The sequence below is a fragment of the Phytophthora ramorum genome, assembly GCF_020800215.1.
Source record: "Phytophthora ramorum isolate Pr-102 chromosome Unknown Phyram_PR-102_s0005, whole genome shotgun sequence".
Taxonomy (NCBI): Eukaryota; Oomycota; class Peronosporomycetes; order Peronosporales; family Peronosporaceae; genus Phytophthora; species Phytophthora ramorum.
In genome coordinates this window covers 726331-742748 of record NW_027150651.1, presented here as the reverse complement: position 1 = coordinate 742748, position 16418 = coordinate 726331, and the positions used below count along the sequence as shown (strand labels likewise).

At 53.4% G+C, this 16418-nt stretch overlaps 8 protein-coding genes across 8 annotated transcripts; 5 read left to right on the top strand and 3 right to left on the bottom strand.

Annotated features, from left to right (window-relative positions):
- Positions 1-50: 50 nt before the first annotated feature.
- KRP23_5924 (Protein transport protein SEC13-like protein B) lies at positions 51-1184 on the top strand (the record flags this gene model as incomplete). The annotated part of the gene is made up of 1 exon (XM_067891050.1): positions 51-1184. The coding sequence occupies one exon, from the start codon at positions 51-53 to the stop codon at positions 1182-1184; it is 1134 nt and encodes a 377-aa protein (XP_067745443.1).
- A 138-nt stretch (positions 1185-1322) lies between these two features.
- On the bottom strand, positions 1323-2423 carry KRP23_5923 (putative replication factor C subunit 4; the record flags this gene model as incomplete). The annotated part of the gene is made up of 2 exons (XM_067891049.1): positions 1323-2277; positions 2356-2423. The coding sequence occupies 2 exons, from the start codon at positions 2421-2423 to the stop codon at positions 1323-1325; spliced, it is 1023 nt and encodes a 340-aa protein (XP_067745442.1).
- A 1718-nt stretch (positions 2424-4141) lies between these two features.
- KRP23_5922 (VIP36-like protein) lies at positions 4142-5482 on the top strand (the record flags this gene model as incomplete). Its single annotated transcript, XM_067891048.1, has 2 exons — positions 4142-4935; positions 5020-5482. The coding sequence occupies 2 exons, from the start codon at positions 4142-4144 to the stop codon at positions 5480-5482; spliced, it is 1257 nt and encodes a 418-aa protein (XP_067745441.1).
- Positions 5483-5779: 297 nt separating this feature from the next.
- KRP23_5921 (G2/mitotic-specific cyclin-2) lies at positions 5780-6864 on the bottom strand (the record flags this gene model as incomplete). Its single annotated transcript, XM_067891047.1, has 3 exons — positions 5780-6259; positions 6331-6427; positions 6521-6864. The coding sequence occupies 3 exons, from the start codon at positions 6862-6864 to the stop codon at positions 5780-5782; spliced, it is 921 nt and encodes a 306-aa protein (XP_067745440.1).
- Positions 6865-7229: 365 nt separating this feature from the next.
- KRP23_5920 (uncharacterized protein) lies at positions 7230-7943 on the top strand (the record flags this gene model as incomplete). Its single annotated transcript, XM_067891046.1, has 3 exons — positions 7230-7514; positions 7605-7718; positions 7788-7943. 3 exons carry the CDS (start codon positions 7230-7232, stop codon positions 7941-7943), a joined length of 555 nt encoding a protein of 184 aa, XP_067745439.1.
- A 96-nt stretch (positions 7944-8039) lies between these two features.
- On the bottom strand, positions 8040-9447 carry KRP23_5919 (Lysophosphatidic acid phosphatase type 6; the record flags this gene model as incomplete). The annotated part of the gene is made up of 5 exons (XM_067891044.1): positions 8040-8342; positions 8420-8485; positions 8550-8818; positions 8926-9112; positions 9172-9447. The coding sequence occupies 5 exons, from the start codon at positions 9445-9447 to the stop codon at positions 8040-8042; spliced, it is 1101 nt and encodes a 366-aa protein (XP_067745438.1).
- Positions 9448-9754: 307 nt separating this feature from the next.
- On the top strand, positions 9755-12363 carry KRP23_5918 (uncharacterized protein; the record flags this gene model as incomplete). Its single annotated transcript, XM_067891043.1, has 2 exons — positions 9755-9823; positions 11683-12363. The coding sequence occupies 2 exons, from the start codon at positions 9755-9757 to the stop codon at positions 12361-12363; spliced, it is 750 nt and encodes a 249-aa protein (XP_067745437.1).
- Positions 12364-13676: 1313 nt separating this feature from the next.
- Positions 13677-16292, top strand: KRP23_5917 (Respiratory burst oxidase-like protein D; the record flags this gene model as incomplete). Its single annotated transcript, XM_067891042.1, has 1 exon — positions 13677-16292. One exon carries the CDS (start codon positions 13677-13679, stop codon positions 16290-16292), a length of 2616 nt encoding a protein of 871 aa, XP_067745436.1.
- Positions 16293-16418: the final 126 nt, after the last annotated feature.

The window sequence follows — 16418 nt, the reverse complement described above, 5'->3', positions numbered from 1 at the left end:
CCGTCGTTGTCTGTACCCGACTGACTAGATCATTAAAAAGTCGACGAAGGATGGAGCTCGCGGGGCAGTTTGCGGCGCCTTATGGCCAGCCTCACCCCGTCCAGCAGCAGCGCGAGGCGCCCGTGACCAGCATCGATACGGAACACAACGACATGATCTATGACATCCAGCTGGACTACTACGGCAAGCGCCTGGTCACATGCTCGTCGGACAGGACCTTCCGCGTGTACGACGTGTCCAAGGCGATAGTAGCGAATGGAGACAGCGACGAGCACTCGGCGCCCAAGGACGGACAGGAGCCGCAGCAGGTGCAGCCGCTGCACGTTCTACAGCACGTGGTGCCTCTGGTCGACGACTCGTCGGCCCCGATCCATCGCGCGGCGTGGGCCCACCCCAAGTTTGGCGCAGTGCTGGCGCTGGCTGCCCAAGACGGTAAAGTTTACGTCTATCGGGAGGAGCTGATTCAGCAGGGCACCGGGGGAGCCGGGAATGTGACGGAATGGCGCCTGAAACACGTGCATGACTTCCACTCGCTCGCTGTGCTCAGTGTGGCCTGGGCGCCGTACGAGTACGGATTGTGTCTGGCTTGTGCGTCGGCGGACGGGCAGGTGTCGTTCCTTACTCGCATGCGCGAAGGATGGGTGGTCTCGTCCAGCTTCCGCAACTCGGACGAGGGCATGGGCTGCACGGCGGTGAGTTGGGCACCGTACAACTCGTTGGGGTCGCAGGGGGCTCAAGGACCGGTTCAACGTGTGGTTACCGGGTCGTGCAATCACGCAGTGACTATCTGGCAACTTGTTGCTGTGCCTCAGGAAGGTGGAAATGCTGGCAGTAGCTACTGGGAAGTTGTGAAAAGTCCTTTGTACGGACATAATGACTGGGTTCGTGACGTGGCGTGGGCACCGAATGTGGGCATCCCGGCGAACGTGATTGCTTCAGGATCGGACGACCACACCGTGCGCGTTTGGACTCAAGACGAGGTGGATGGCGAGTGGGAGTCGCACGTGGTCCACAGCTTCCGCGCGCCGGTGTATCGGATAAGCTGGTCTCTTACGGGCTCTGTGCTCAGTGTGGCTGCTGGGGACGACGAGGTCACCTTTTGGAAGCAGCAGAGTAACAACCACGAGTGGACACAAATGTCTGCTGTAACGGATCAGGGAGCAGCAACAATCTCGAGTAACTAGATGCGAGCAGCAGCTTGTCACTGACCTCCGAGCTGTATTGCTGGTCGCTGCTATCTTACGAATACTAGGGTCTCTGGTGGGCACGTGTTTATCATCACCGCCTTGCTGTTTTATTTACGGCCATGCCAAGCTGTTACGTTACGACGAGGTATGGTAGACGCGCATAGCGTAGGATGCAACGTCTAGCAGCTGAAAATGCTCGCTGGCACCATCCACGAGCCGTTTGTCAGCCTCAGCAATGCGCAGACAGATCTTGGCCTTCTGAGCGTCGTTGAGCTTGTCCAGTGCCAGCACGTCGTCATTCAGCTGCCGCAAAATGGTCAGCACCGGGTATCCAGCCAGCAGAATACTCTCAATGTCCGTCTTCATCTTCTCAAAACTGTTGGAGCCTACAGAGACCCAGAACTGCTGCAGCAGCTCCGGTGGAGCAAGGCCAGCGACAGCAATAACATCATCTTGTGACAGCTCATCATCTCCACAAAGCTGTTTGGCGCTCTGTAGGTAGTTGATTGCCTTACGCAAGTCTCCGTTCGAACACTCCAGCAGCGAATCCAGCACCGACTCCGACACGTTCACGTGCTCTTCTGAGGCAATAAACCGGACGCGAGACGCCATGGAAACCTTTTCCAGCGGTGCAAAGCGAAATTTGGCGCATCGTGAGGCCACAGGCTCAATGATGCGGCTCACGTAGTTACAGATGAGGCAGAAGCGCGTGACCTTGGAGTAGTTCTCCATCATGCGGCGCAGCGCCGATTGCGCGTCGCCCGTCATAGAGTCCGCCTCATCCAGCACGATGATCTTGAAAGGCGGCAGGCCGCTGACAGTGCTGATGGCGCCTTGGGCGAAGCTCTTGACCTTCTCTCGCACCACCTTAATGCCTCGGTCATCGGATGCGTTCAGCTCCAGGAAGCGGCCGTTCTTGCGGAAATCCGGGCCGAAGAGCTGACGCCCCACGGCGACAATGGTAGACGTCTTGCCCGTACCTGGAGGTCCGTAGAACAGCAAATGAGGCAGCTGTCCATTGGCGATGGATGTCTTGAGGGTCGCTACCACGTGCTCCTGGTGCGAGATCTCGTCCACGTTCTTGGGACGGCTAATGTGCAGCAAGAAACGGAGGAAACCCCGTCAAAAAATCGCACACATTCAATGCATACGATGATAGTGCACGTACTACTTCTCCACCCAGGGCAGCACGGGCGCTGGGAGCTTGGCCTTGGACGACGAATTGGAGCTGAACATGAGAATCGTGGAGTGGTTCGCGCCACTTTTTGCTTTCGTGAATTATGTAACCGGTTACACAAGGGTACGGCGGCCAATTTGACAACTGCAGGACAATGGCGGAGGCCGAAGACACCTTTGTCGTGACAAGCGTGCGCACTGTGTGCTGTGTGTGGAAGCTCTGCCCCATGTTATTCAGCTCATTCACGCGTTCACAGAAAGTATGTCGTTGGATGCATTGCCGAAGGTGCTCGAGCGAGGGCAAACGCATCTTTTCTATCAAGCTCTCCGTGCTGTGGAGAAGAGTGCTAGCCTTCTGTATCAGGAAAAGCGTCAGTATCGACTAGCGATGCACTTGATCCCAACCAAGGTGACACGGAAAAAGGATGTATTGAAGGCAATACAGGAACTATACGCTCGATATCCTGGCGCTGTGGATTCAACATTATATCTGCTGTGTGTGAAATGGCGGAGCTGTCGGTGTTGAAGTGGCTGTACGCTTGCGAACCATTCTTGCCGTTCAAATAGTTCGACTGGAGCGAGGAGACGCTGTTCATTTCCGCCTTAGAGAATGGTTGAGGAGATGTGGTTCGCTGGCTGGTGAAGCTCTTTCCCTACCACGTTCGAAGTCTAGAGCATACTGCAGGGGAGGGCACCTCGAGTTGATTAAGTGGTTGATGATGAAACATGCGCAGAGGGATGAACTCTCGCTTGGTTACTCGTTCGAGAATACTGTTGTAGGAGGCCATTTCAAAACTGCTACGTTGTTGCAGAAAACCTGTTCGTCGAGTTCCCACACCGCACCCACGGCTTCTCCACGGCACTTTAGGTGGCCGTCATGGTTCCACCAGACGAACGCCAACTTTGGAGATACTGTCACGATGGCAGCAGTTCTATGGGGCACTTTGAGATGGTTCAATGGCTGTACGTAAATGACCCCAAGCTTTCTTCACGGAGGGTGGTGGATTGCGCAGCGGAACATGGTGACCTGGAGATCGTAAAGTTTCTTCATGCAAGCACTAAAGAAGGATGCACGACAAGAGCAATGGATAGAGCTGCAGCGAACGGACATCTTGAGGTGGTGTAATGGTTATACGAGCATCGCACTGAGGGTTGTACGACTGATGCTATGGATTTGGCCGCACGGAATGGAAATCTGGTCGTCTTGGAGTGGCTGAGTTCCAATCGCAGTGAAGGCACCTGTCGTGCAATGAAGGAAGCAGTAGCACACAATCACGTTGAGGTCGCGAAGTGGCTCTACGATCACTACGGGCAAGACTATCCAGGCGTTCTTAGCCGCGAACTTCTCGGTGAAATGGCTGAACACCGCAATGAAAAATGCCGTGGAGAAGAGGCATATGGCTGGTTGCACTCGCACGTGCAGCCACTCTCCCCAAACGACGCTGCTAGTGCAGCCCGCAGCGACAACATTTTCCGCACTCGAGTTCATACGCACGAGCATCGAGGAGTGCATCACGCCGACCGTCTATTACGCAAGAAACGGCAACAACCACCCAGAAGTGGTAAATTGGTACGAAGATCGCTACGGCAATCCGCGCAAGCGCAAACACCCGTAGTTTACCAGGAAAAAAAAGGCAAGTTGAAGTGCATTTTCCAGCTCTAAATCGCACTTAAGTCCTTCCATCACGGTACTTTGGTCCAGTTCTGGTCCAGATCATTGCCACGTAGCAAATCGTCCGAGGCAGACGCCAGCACTTCCTGTCTTCCCTCCATCGAGCATGAGAGTCTCGCGCATGAGCTTGGGGCTGCTGCTCTGTGTGGCCACGCTTCTCGCAGCGCTGCAGTCCACTCCCGCGAACGGCAAGCGTCTGGACCACGCCTCGTTCGACAAGCCCTTCGACGACATCGACGGTGAGGGCCTGCGCCAGATCGGAGACAATTTTGTGTACGGCGAAGACACAGCCGTAAACCGCCACTTCGCGCGCCTCACGCCCGACCGCCAGAGCAAGCGCGGCCACATCTGGGGCTCGCAGAAGCTGGCGACCAAGGAGTTTGCCGCCGTATTGACGTTCCGAATCAGCGGCCAGGCTAAGGCCTGGTTTGGCGACGGCCTGGCGCTATGGCTCACCACCAGCAAGTACGTGCAGGGAGGCAACCACGGCTTTATCGGGGACTTCAAAGGTATCGGCGTCGTGTTCGACACGTTCGTGAACCAGGAGCACAGCGGCGGGCACAAGGACGTGACGTTCTTCGAGAACGACGGCTCCAAGACACTGGACGACCTCAACGACATGGACAAGGTCGGTTGTATGGCGCCGGGCATCCGCTACCACGAGAAGAACGCGGCCTTTAGTCCTTCGCTCAACATGTCCCGTGCCAAGATCACGTACACGCAAGCGGACCAGCAGATTACGATCCTCATCGATGCGGACGCGTCGGGAAACTGGGTCAAGTGCTACAGCCAGCGGCTGAACATTGGCGACGACTGGATGAACGACGCGTACGTCGGAATTTCGGCCTCTACCGGTGGGCTGGCCGACAACCACGACGTCATTGCGTTCAACATCTACGAGTACGTTGGGTTGGTGTGCTCGGTGAGTTTGGTTATTGTTGATGGTGGGGCTAACTATTCGTTGATGTTTGTGTGTTGTTTTAGTGATGTGATCGACTCGCTCGCGGACAAGGAGGACGAGAAGCAGCGTAATGCCGTGGATAAGGACTTGGAAGCTACTCTGAGCAAGGGCAGCAACGACGACAAGATGAAGCTGGTGAAGCGGAAGTACGCTCAGTTGCTCGAAGACTTTGAGTACCAGTTTACTGCGCTGAAGGAGTCCACGGAGAACACGATCCAGAAGTTGAAGGAGCAGGGTGCTGAGGACGAGAAGCGTATCGATGAGCTTGAGGCCTGGGCGAACGGAAAAGTGGTTGAGCGTGTGCACAGCACCGTGAATGCCATCCGCGACCAGGTAGAAACGCAGCTAGAGGAGACCGTGAAGGAGACGGCGGCCAAGTCCAGTAGCTGGAAGACTCCGTTCTTCATCATTGTGTTCATCATCGCCGGCATTGTTGCTGCCGGTTACAAGAAGTACCAGGACCTTCGCAAGACGCACTTCCTGTAAGGAAATGACGTCTTTCTCAAGATTTATCTTTGCTCACGTGCACCGGTGCTAGACGCCGTCTGTCAGTCACAATAGAGACGGCAACGTGCAAACTCAGCCAGGAGATAGAATCGCCTGGGGCCAAATGGTATTTCGCATTCATGTTTTCTGGACTTTAACATTTCTGTGGAGTTTCCACAAAACATGTCTGAGCAACACAACACGCTGGGAGGGAACGGTATGGTACATCTATTATATCCTGAATGCGATTAGATCTCAACAAATTTGTACTGGAGTGGTGCCGCGGCAAAGCTTAAATCAAGAAGCCAATTCTTCCTGCACGTGCTCACAAACGCGGCAGACACAAGATGGGTCATAGGGTACCTTCCACGGTGAGGGTAGGAAGGCGCCATAGCGACAGCGCAACGCGAACCATGGCTTGAACACTGAATGACTCGGGTTGATGTTGTCGCGGTGCGCAAGGTAAAGCATCACCACAGGCTCCAGCATGGGCGGCTTCACTTCAGCAATCTGATTACCGGACACCACAAACCAAATGGCATCTACAAGTAGATCCTTTGAGAACTGATTGGCTCGCGCCTTGAGAAGCAGCAAGTCTGCAAAGTACAACGCCAATTGACGCTGTTCGAAAGGGAGGGCGTCAGCTCTGTTATCGTCTTCATCTTGAAGACGGTAAAGCTTCTTCTGCAGCTCGTCAAGAATAGTAGGAGCCATGATTCTGAAGTCGAGGAGCTGCAAAATCTTAAGCTCATACTCGAGGATTTCGTTCCATGTCCACTGTAAGCAGCAATGAAACAAACATTAGTTATCTCGTCTATATCGCGCACAAGAGACACACTTCCACGTACATTGCTGGAGAGTCTCCGACGCTGTAGAATTTCTTTGATGCCCTCATCATAAATGGTCGTCGGTGTCTCTACAAACTTGACGGCAATCCACAAGCACCTGCAATTGCAGCAACCAGCAAGTCCCACATATTCCGGTTAGTACTCGTTTGTCCCAACTGCAAACTTCAGCCACAAAAGCTCTTCAGCTTACGAGATGCTCAACGCTTCGAGTCTAGCTGCTTCAATGCTTTGCAGCGCCAAGAATCTATCTAGCAACCCCACGCACACATGCAGCGTCTCTCGAGAGAGCCCTAGCGCTGACGTGATGGTCAGAATAGCCGCCACCATCTCGTCTCGATGCGCAGCCGTCGCGAGCTCCTCACTGTCCTGTGCTTGATTCTGGTCCTCTGCAAATCCGACGCGGTCTACGGACGTCGGGGACTCCGTCTTGGTGCGCTTCAGCTGGTCGTCATCGGCGTGGAGCTGCTGGTTCGTCGGGGGCGGACTGCGCACCGGCACCTGCTCCGAGCGAGGTCGCTTGCGGTTGGTGCACATTCCACAGTAAACGGGCGCTCTCTTGAGTCTGAAACTCTATCAAATTCCAGGGAGCATGCAAGAGCAGAGTGACAGTGAAAGGTCAACGGGCGGGACCGCTGCTCGATGCCCGTGCAAGAAGAGAACTGCGTCTACATCTTGGAGCTCATTGACGATTTTTGGCGCCGATAGATACAGCCGTTACGATTTTCCCCGCGGTTTCATGTTCGATTTTCGAGCTCAAACTCGGCAGATTTATCGACGAATCAGAGTTAAGATAGCTAAGGTTCCGCCAATCAGAGAACGTTTTGGAGTTGATGTGCGTCACTTCATTCCTACACGTCGCATGAATTTGGTTGGCAGGACAACCAGTCCAATTGAGCATCATGGGCGCCATGAAGCCGTCCAAGAAGCAGCGTGGCAAGCTAAAAGCCTCCAAGACCAAGAAAGAGACGGTACAGGCGCACGTCAAGTTCGACGACAACGGGGACAAACTCGTGCCCAAGAAGCGCGCGAGAGTTTTCAAGAAGAAGGATGCCGAGGAGGTGAAGGAGGGCGGCGGCAAGTCGGACCGCTCTCCGGAGATGATCCAGCAAGCCAAGTACTACCTGGAGCAGTGGCAGAAGCGGGACGAGCCCAAGGCTGATGACGAGCTGCCCTGGAAGTTCAAGGTTCGTTGAACGACTCACTGTCCGTTGTCGGAGAAAGCAGCAGAGTATGAGGATTGCTGTCGCTAACTACTTTTATTTGTGGCATTGCAGAAAATCAAACAGCAGTGGATCCTTAAGTGGATGTACGAGGCTGACGTTGTCCCCAAGGCCATGTTTAGCGTTGTGCTGGAGTACCTCAACGGTATTCAAGGTGCTGCACGGAAGGTCAGTAGTGAAGAACGTGGTAGAACTGTTGGATTTTGCTGACCGGTGGTTGATTTTTTTCTGTCGCAGCGTGTGATGGAGTCGGCGCAAGGAGTCATTGACATTGGTGTTCCAGCGAAAGAAGAGGAAGAAGCTGCGGCGGAGGAGAAGGAGAAGATGCTCAGTATTAAGCTCGCTCGGCGGCGTTACAAGAGAGCGCTGCAAGTCGCGGAGCTGCTGGCGTAAAACTTTTTCTAGAAACAAAAAGTCTATTCTTGCTTACCTTTTTCCCATGTTGCTGCTTTGGTTTTGGCCGCAGTTTGTTGCTGCGAATGCCTAACATTAATCAACGTGGTCTCCGATGTGATCCACAACAATGTCACGGAATCGATCAGGAGAGCAAAGGCCGTTTGGAGACTCTCCTATCGCTAGAAATTCGCCGTTCAGTCGAGTACGAACAAAGAATGTTCCGTTCTCGTCTTCTAGCAGCTCGAGTGCAAGAGCTGAGGAGTACTCAGGCCACCAGTCGATGTTGTTGGTGATCTCGGCGTCCATCGTTCGCAGAACGGCTAAGAGCGATACATCATGTCCGCTGTAGATCACGAGCTTTTTGCTTTCGCTGTGTTCCCAGAGCGCCTTTTGCATCTGCAAGTCAGAAAACGATCCACCACTTTGTCAAGAGCAGTGTTGCATGCGTCCCCGTGAACAGACGTTTGGATTACCTCACGAAGCATGTTGTGCATCAAGCGTCCGGCTACGAGTTTCAGGATCGTCCGATGCGAGTAGAACTGCAGACATCATAGACATTCCGTCAGTATTCACTACCCAAGGCTGATCCCTGGTCATCCTTACCTGGTGGAAACGAAAGCCGAGGTGTCTTTCGGTGGCTTCACCGTGAACCTCTGTGCCAAGGATGTACGGGGCCTGGTGAACACGACGGCAAACGTAGTAGTCGGCCGGAGTCAACCACGAAAAAGGAACTAGACCCGAGTTAAAAGCCGGAAACAGCTTCATCAACTCTTGCTTGACCGGGGCCATTTCGTGCTCGCGCGCCGCAAATTCAGCGTTGTCTTTTTCCATGGCCGCCTTCATTTCCATAATCTCAGGGAAAACTCCGTACGCTGATCGTACCAATCCCCGCAATAATACCATAATCAATATTCCAGTCAGTTTGTTTCCAAGGAGAAGCACGAACCATTGTGGCTCAATGAGCAATTTCAGCACGCACTGTTGATGATGTCTTTTTCCGGTGGGAGCACACTGACTGGAGGAGTCAACTGTGGCTGGTCACGCAGCAGCCCGTCCAATAGTGCCTGGGCACTAAGTTGGGTGCGCGTGTACGCATTACTAAAGATTTGTATTTGTTCAGGCGTCACCTCATCCAGCCGCAATTCCTCTTTCTTGCAAAACTCTCGCTGCCACAGTCATCTGTAAGTTCCCCGGTGCATATCCTAGTCATTCAACTGCGTCTCACCAGTCGGTCCCCACGCTTCGTCATCTGCTCGATGCCTCGCGTCGTCAAGTACCCGAACGGCCGCTGCTGGAACGAGCTCTGCGCGTCTCCACCCAAGTGGACGCTGAACTTGGAACGGATATGCGCGAGTTGCGTGGCCTCGGGCAGCTGCCGCCCCCATAGCAGCGCCTCCTCCTCCTCTGAGCGAGAATTGATGCTCCCTTTGAAGATGTTGAGCAATGGGGTGCGATCACCGTGGCGGTGAACCACCTGCAACTGGCGAAGACGCAGTCCCATCGGAGCGTAGACTGTGTGGGCTTTGCAGCACGACACTTTTGTCGATGCATCACTGTTTTATTTGTGTGCACCACTCCATATCGTCGTTTAAAAACCGACCGCGAATGTTCAATCTACTTTGCAAGGATATTGATATGTGAAATCTTTTACGGTAATATACTTGACATTTGTAGAACTCAATGAAACAGACTATCTATTGATAGAGGTCGTTGAGAATTCAAAACGCTAAGCCAGGATTAGCCTGTGTAAACCGCGCACTTTGCATGTCTGGAGGGCACTACGTGCTTACCCACCTCGCCCGGTCAAGATGGCGAAGGAAGCCATGGCCGCGGCCTCCACGCTGTCCTTGAAGGATGCACAGCGATGCTTTGACAAGGTACACCAAACTGAAGGCGTTCATGTTTAGGCTGTTTGAGTCAAATGTAGCCATCTATGCTCACAAGGGCTTGTCTGTTGTAAAATACCAGGAGCGTCGTTCGTTCCTGCGCGATCTCGAAACGTTGCGGCAGCAGTTGGTGAAGAAGGACCAGGGTGCTGCTCGCTCGGCGGCTGCAGCAAGTGCGCACACGATTCAGCTCAAGCGCGAGATCGCGTCGATGCAGATTGCAACGGCGGCGGTTGAAGCTGAACGTACCAAGTTCCAAGGTCAATTCACGCACACCAGCTCCCTGCTTGAGACGGCACTGGACCAACGACAGGAGGACCAAGCCAAACTTAGCCGTCTAAGCGAGAAGCTGCGCACGTGCGAGAAAAAACACGAGGAGACCGTCGAAGTAGTGAAAAATGAGGCGGCGGCAAATGTTCGCGCTACTCAAGAGGAGCGCCAGGCGTTGCGAGCTAGGGTGGAACAGCTAAGAGGCAAGTTGGAGAGTGAGCGGAAGGAATGGCAGAATGTGCACCGCCCAATGGCGGACGAACTGCAAAAGTGTAAGACTCGACTGCAGCTGGTCGATAAGGAACTACAGGATGCACGGTACCGCGAACGATCTAGCTTCCAGTTGAAGGAGAAAATGGGAGCCGAGGTGACTATGTACAAGCGGAAGGTGGCAGACTTGTCGACAGCCCTGCAGGAAGCGCTGCACGCTAAGAGTGAGCTAAAGGCTGAGCACTCGCTGATGATAAAGCACATGAAAGATAAGTGGCGGGAGGTTCTGCGCAACCATCAGCACTCGAAAGAGCAATTGTGCATGCTTCAGGAAGACTACAACGGGTTGTTCCGCTCGCGGACGTGTATAGAACAGCAGAATGAGCAGATCTACCAGGCCATGAAGCAAATGAAACTGCGGCATGAGCAGGCGATGAAGGGCAAAGAAGAGGAATGCTGGGAAATCGAGAAAAAACACAAGAAGATTAGCGCCACCTGTCCACAATGCTTAAAGACCCCTGAGCAGAAAAAGCAAGATGAGGTGATTAAGATGGATGCAGTTCGTGAGCAAACCCGACTAGAAGTTACGAAGAACATGGAACTCGAGCGCTGGGATCGCTTTCAAGAAGTGAACTCAAAGTACTTGGATACGTGTCGACAACTCCAGATTGCTGTCGAGGAGTCCGAGGTGATTCGAAGTAAATACAATACTGTGACAAAGCAACACGACGAGCTTCAAGAAGCAGAACAGAAGTTAACATGCATGCTAAAGGAAGCCCAAGTCAAGGTACGCGATGTGAGTTCAAAGCGAGATGAGGAGGCACAACAAATGGAAGGGACTAAGAAAACGATGCAAGACCTGGTAGAAAACTTGACGAGCCTGACGACTGTGGTAAGTAGATAGTTGTCCTAAAGAGCGGGCTTGTAGATTGGTGGGGAAGAGCACGATGTCGGCCTGGATCTAAGTGCTACGTGTGTGAGCAGACCGCAGACCAGAGTAAAAAGCTTCAAGAACTCGAAGCTGCTCGACTGGAAGAGGTCAGTGGAACTTTAGCTTTTTTAAGTGTGTTTGGCTGTGTGAAGGAGACCCTGAACCTTCTTCCCTGTGTAGCATGAAACCTTGACGGAGCAGATTCGAAGCCTCGAAGCAGACAAAACCTCTATAGCCCAAGACCACGCGCAGCTTACGCGGAGATACGAGGAGTTTGTCGCGCAGTACGAGTTGCTCAAGCAGGAAAAATCAAAGCATTGGAATGAAATTGTTGAGGCGCAGTTGAGTGCAAACCTACTGATCGAGGTGCGATTAAAGCTACTATCGTGGAAGACTGTTAGCGACAGTAACTCTAATTTCTTCGTTCATTTCCATGCAGGAACAGGCTCACACGATAGATGATCTGCTGCAGGCGAAGGCTAACGAATCCCCGTCCAAGTCGAAATTGTCACCGAATCGCGTTGAATCACCCCTCTCACCCGAGGCGCTCACAAGCCTAGCCGATCGTGGCGTCCCGCCTGCCGATCACGTTACCGGTAGTCTGGTTGCTGTCTTGCGTCAAGAATGCGAGGTGTTACAAGAAGAAGTGACCCGATTGAAGTCTGAGTCTCGAGGAGACCGAGTTCTTTGGCACGGTGATATTGAGAAACGAGAGGGCGAACTCCGGCAGGAAATCAAAGCATTGCAGCTAGAGCGGCAGAAGTTGAAAAAGCGTCTTGAGGAGCAAGCTCTTACAATTCACGAGCTGACACTTCAAGAGGAAGAAGACGACGGAGACGATGAGCAGAGCTACATATGTAGCAATGGGCAAGTATCAGCTGACTTTGATCCGGGCGTGTCGTCCTGTGCGGATAGCTGTGCGTCGCCACCGAGTCGACCAGAAAATGATCGACGGGCACCTACTCAGGCATACCGTTACTCATCTCGCCAACCAAGCGATGCATTCTGGCTGCCTCCCTCAAAGTCTTCTGGTCGTGATAGGAACTCCCCAAATCGACCGGACCGTAGTCCTTTCGAAGTGAGCGCTTACGGTTTGCCTGATGCGAGAGCTCCAAATTGAACAGTTAACGATTTTGGTCTTTCATCGTGCACCTCAGTTGAGTTACCGAACAGCATTCTAGCAAATTCTTGGTTGCGGCGAAGGCTCTCATAATTCTTGCCTCCAGTACGCAATGCCAGTACATGTATGATGAACGTCCCCTTGAATGCTTTCCGATTCACCTTTCGACTGATCCGCCGTGTGTTTATGGCGTTCGACGTAAATTGCTACTAGCAATCACTACTTTGACTGGACTACAGTAGCGCCACCCGAGCACTTGTACATGTACCGGTACGTTTAACCCCACCGAAATGCAGTCAGGATACCGGTACCTGGTCGGCCGCCACTATTCCAGCTGTATTGTACGTCGTACATATTGTACATATTGTACATGTGTACCGTGGCTTGGAAATGCATCATAGCAGATTCTGGGGAAATCAACAGCCCCCAAGCAGAGTAGTTCGTGCCTCTTTGCCGTTTGCACAGGTTGTCGACGCGACCAAAGACACCTTTGCCGAGGGTGCTTCGAACGCCGAGTCTATAATAATAGAAACGCGCTTTGGACATCTTTACATGGGCATCTTCGGCTGTGCTCGAGGAAACGCAAGAAAAGGAGCGGGTCCTGCGTGTTTCTGGCATTTAACGAGGTTGTCCCGGGCGGCAACAATTTAATCGCGCGAAACGGGGCATTTGCATCGATTTAAGGTGCAAGTTGTTGTCGATACAGCTTTTGACCATCTTGAGATCGCCCCGCTCCGTGGCTCACTGACAGAACGATTGAGTGGGGAGGGGTGCGTCTCTCGGTGACGAGCGTCAACTGGAGGCCCCGGAATCGCAGTTGCGACCGATTAAAATACAACATTGGCTGAGCTTGCCGCGGAGTGCGGCACACCGCACCCCAAGCTTTTGTGGTGGTGCGTTGATAGCACAATAGCAGTCTGGAGCTGCGATTGAGCGCTACAGTATAGTAATTGCGTCGCTATGTGCACGACGCCACGAGCACCACGATCTGCCCAAATGGGCAGCACTACACGTATTGATAGTTGTCGGCCCGAAGTGGCGACCGTCTCCGTGTGAATCGCAGGTAGAGGACCAATTCCCGGGGCGCGCCTTGAACCCGAGCTCTGTTTTACTTGGAGGATAGCCGTAGTGCGCGTTTCTAGTTGTCCGAATTACATACAGAGCTTGCGTGCAAGCCACCTCCCTCCTTGCTCACCATCGACGGCAAACACTGTGGTGGCGGCAATGAAGTGTCAAGTGAGAGCTTTCGGGTCGGTAGCGCCCACTCTCCATTTTGCTTTTTGCAGTCCGCCTCCGAAGGTGTCCCGACCACTATGGACCGCTCACGAAAAGAACCCGGGCGTGGCAAGCCTAAAGACGACTTGAAAATCACCCCAGCCAAAACGCAGGCACTCATTGACGTCTCCACGCCGTCGCCCAATGCCCCTCGCTTTGGTGACAAAACGACCCCAATAACGACGACAATGGTCAACATGAGCCAGAACCCACCGCTCCGAAAACCGGCGACGGCCAACTTCATGGATAGCAGCAAGTTCATGTCGATGAACGCAACCAGCACCCATGCGGTTGGCAACTGCAGGAACACCAACCGGCGCTCGCATCGTCGCCGCGCTAATGTGGACGCCATGATGCGTTCAAACATGGTTCGCCAAAGTTTGACACTGTCGACGTCGAGTGTCTCGTCGCACTCCAACGCCGCCCGGAAGAAATGCCGCATTGCCCCACCTGCCGGTAAGGACGACATGTACGGCCCACCTCCTGGAAGTGATGTTGTGACCGTGCCGATCCCTGGCGACTGCAACTTCGAGCAGAAATACAACGTGGCCATGAGCATGGATGAGAAGGCGTACACGCCCATGGAGCAGCTGGAGGCGCTTCGTGATGCGATGGGGAACTTCACCGACAAGGATGGCTACATCGAGCGCGAAACCTTTTCGAATGCCTTCGAGGTGGACGGCAACGATTTCGATGGGTATGCTACCAGCACCGGCACTATTGACGGAAATGCCATTCTGATCGACGCCGTGATGAAACTCGGAGTAAATGCCGAGCAGAAGTTGCGATTCATCTTCGATACACTGGACCCAGACAACACCGGTTATGTGATTGAGGATCAAATCATTCAGCTACTGGAGTCGAACTTTTCCAGTGCTCATATTGATGTGGTGGGCATGGAGTTGAAAGCAGTGGCCAAGCTCATGTTCCGCAAGGCACGAGTTCAAAATGACGCAATGACGTTTGAACAATTCTGCGCGGTGTTCGAGCCGTACGTGACAGACTCTTACCACCTCGAGGAGGCCAAGCCCGTGTACTCGGCTCCGATTCGCCCCAAGAGCAAGTTCGGTCAATGGTACAGTGACAACAAGCTGCGTGTCTGGTGGCTTCTGTTCTACGTCATCGTGAACAACATCGCCTTCTGGGTCAAATGGTTCATGTACGAGGTTGATCCTGCCATCGGTTGGGGTCTTCGTATCGCCCGAGCCAATGCCCAGGTCGCCATGCTTAACTGCGTGTTCGTGCTGCTGCCCATGTGTCGCTCCATCACGCAGGTCATGAAGCGCAGCAAGTTTTTGTGGCGCATCATTCCGTTCGACGATCACATTGCCTTCCACAAGATCTCGGGAAGTGTGTTGCTGATTGCCGGTCTCATTCACACGATCGCTCATGTGTTTAACGAGATTTACCTGTACCTCATCGCCACGCCGGACGAGGTCAAGCGATCCATTTTCGTCACTCGCCACGTTTCGACGTTTGTGAACGGTGAGCGACCTCCGTTCACCACTATGCTACAAGCGCTTCCAGTGTGGACTGGCGTGATTCTTCTGGTCATCACTTGTATCTCGTTCCCTCTTGCTGCGATCCCGAAGTTCCGCCAGGGCAAGTTCAACCTTTTCTGGTACTCGCACATGCTCTTCGGACCATTTCTGGTTGTACTGGCATTCCATGGAGCCACATCGTGGCTTGCTCGTTGCTCAGCCTACATCTGGATCACACCTCCGTTCCTGATCTACCTGATTGAGCGTCGCTTCCGGTACGCCAAGATGTTTGCTGCACCAGTCCGCATCATGGAGGCTGTGGAGCTGGATGGCACCGTTGCGCTGTTTATCGAAAAGCCCCGTCGGTTCGTATACAGACCCGGCATGTACTTGTACATCAACTGCCCTCAGATTTCATCCCATGAGTGGCACCCATTCACGATTTCATCGGCTCCGGGTGACAACTACATTAGCATCCACATGCGCGTCTGCGGTGACTGGACGGATGCTATGGCTCGTGTGATTGCGGACTGCCACGCGTGCAACCTGCAGTACCCCGATGTGTATCTTGATGGGCCGGTTGGTGCTCCAACGCAGGACTACCACCGCTACAAGACCGTCATTTGCATTGGCGGTGGCATCGGCGTCACCCCGTTCGCTTCGATTCTTAAGGATGTGGTTCATCTGTGGGAGGACAACCGTTGCTTGAATTGCAACCATGCTCGCCACCCGAGCTCTTTCCAGATCCAGAAGTTGTACTTCCACTGGGTGACCCGTGGACAGGAGTCTCTGAGTTGGTTCGAGGGCACGATGAATCAGATCGCCGAGATGGATCGAGACAATGTGATTGAAACGCACCAATACTTGAGTACGGTTGTGCTCGGTGGCGAGGAAAACACGTCCCAGCTTAAGATGTTTCAGGAGTTCGTACACGAACAGACTGGCAAGGACATCGTTTCCGGGATGCACACGAAGCAGCTCACACACTTCGGCCGCCCGGACTGGGACAAGATCTTCTCCGATGCTAGAGCCATGCACCCTGGCGAGGAAGTCGGTGTGTTCTGCTGTGGACCCCACGAGTTGGAGGAGGTGCTGAACAACATGTGCAAGAGGTACTCGTCGTCGAGTGCTGACGGCACAATGTTTGACTTCCACTCGGAGAAGTTTGCGTAAGCGAATGCTACTTCAACTCTCCCTCCACGCCGATCTGCTGAACGAAAGCAGGCGTACCGATGTTTGTATCGATGTCGTCGTCGTATCTTTTACATAGTTGCCGAATACATGTATCGTTGGTCTAAT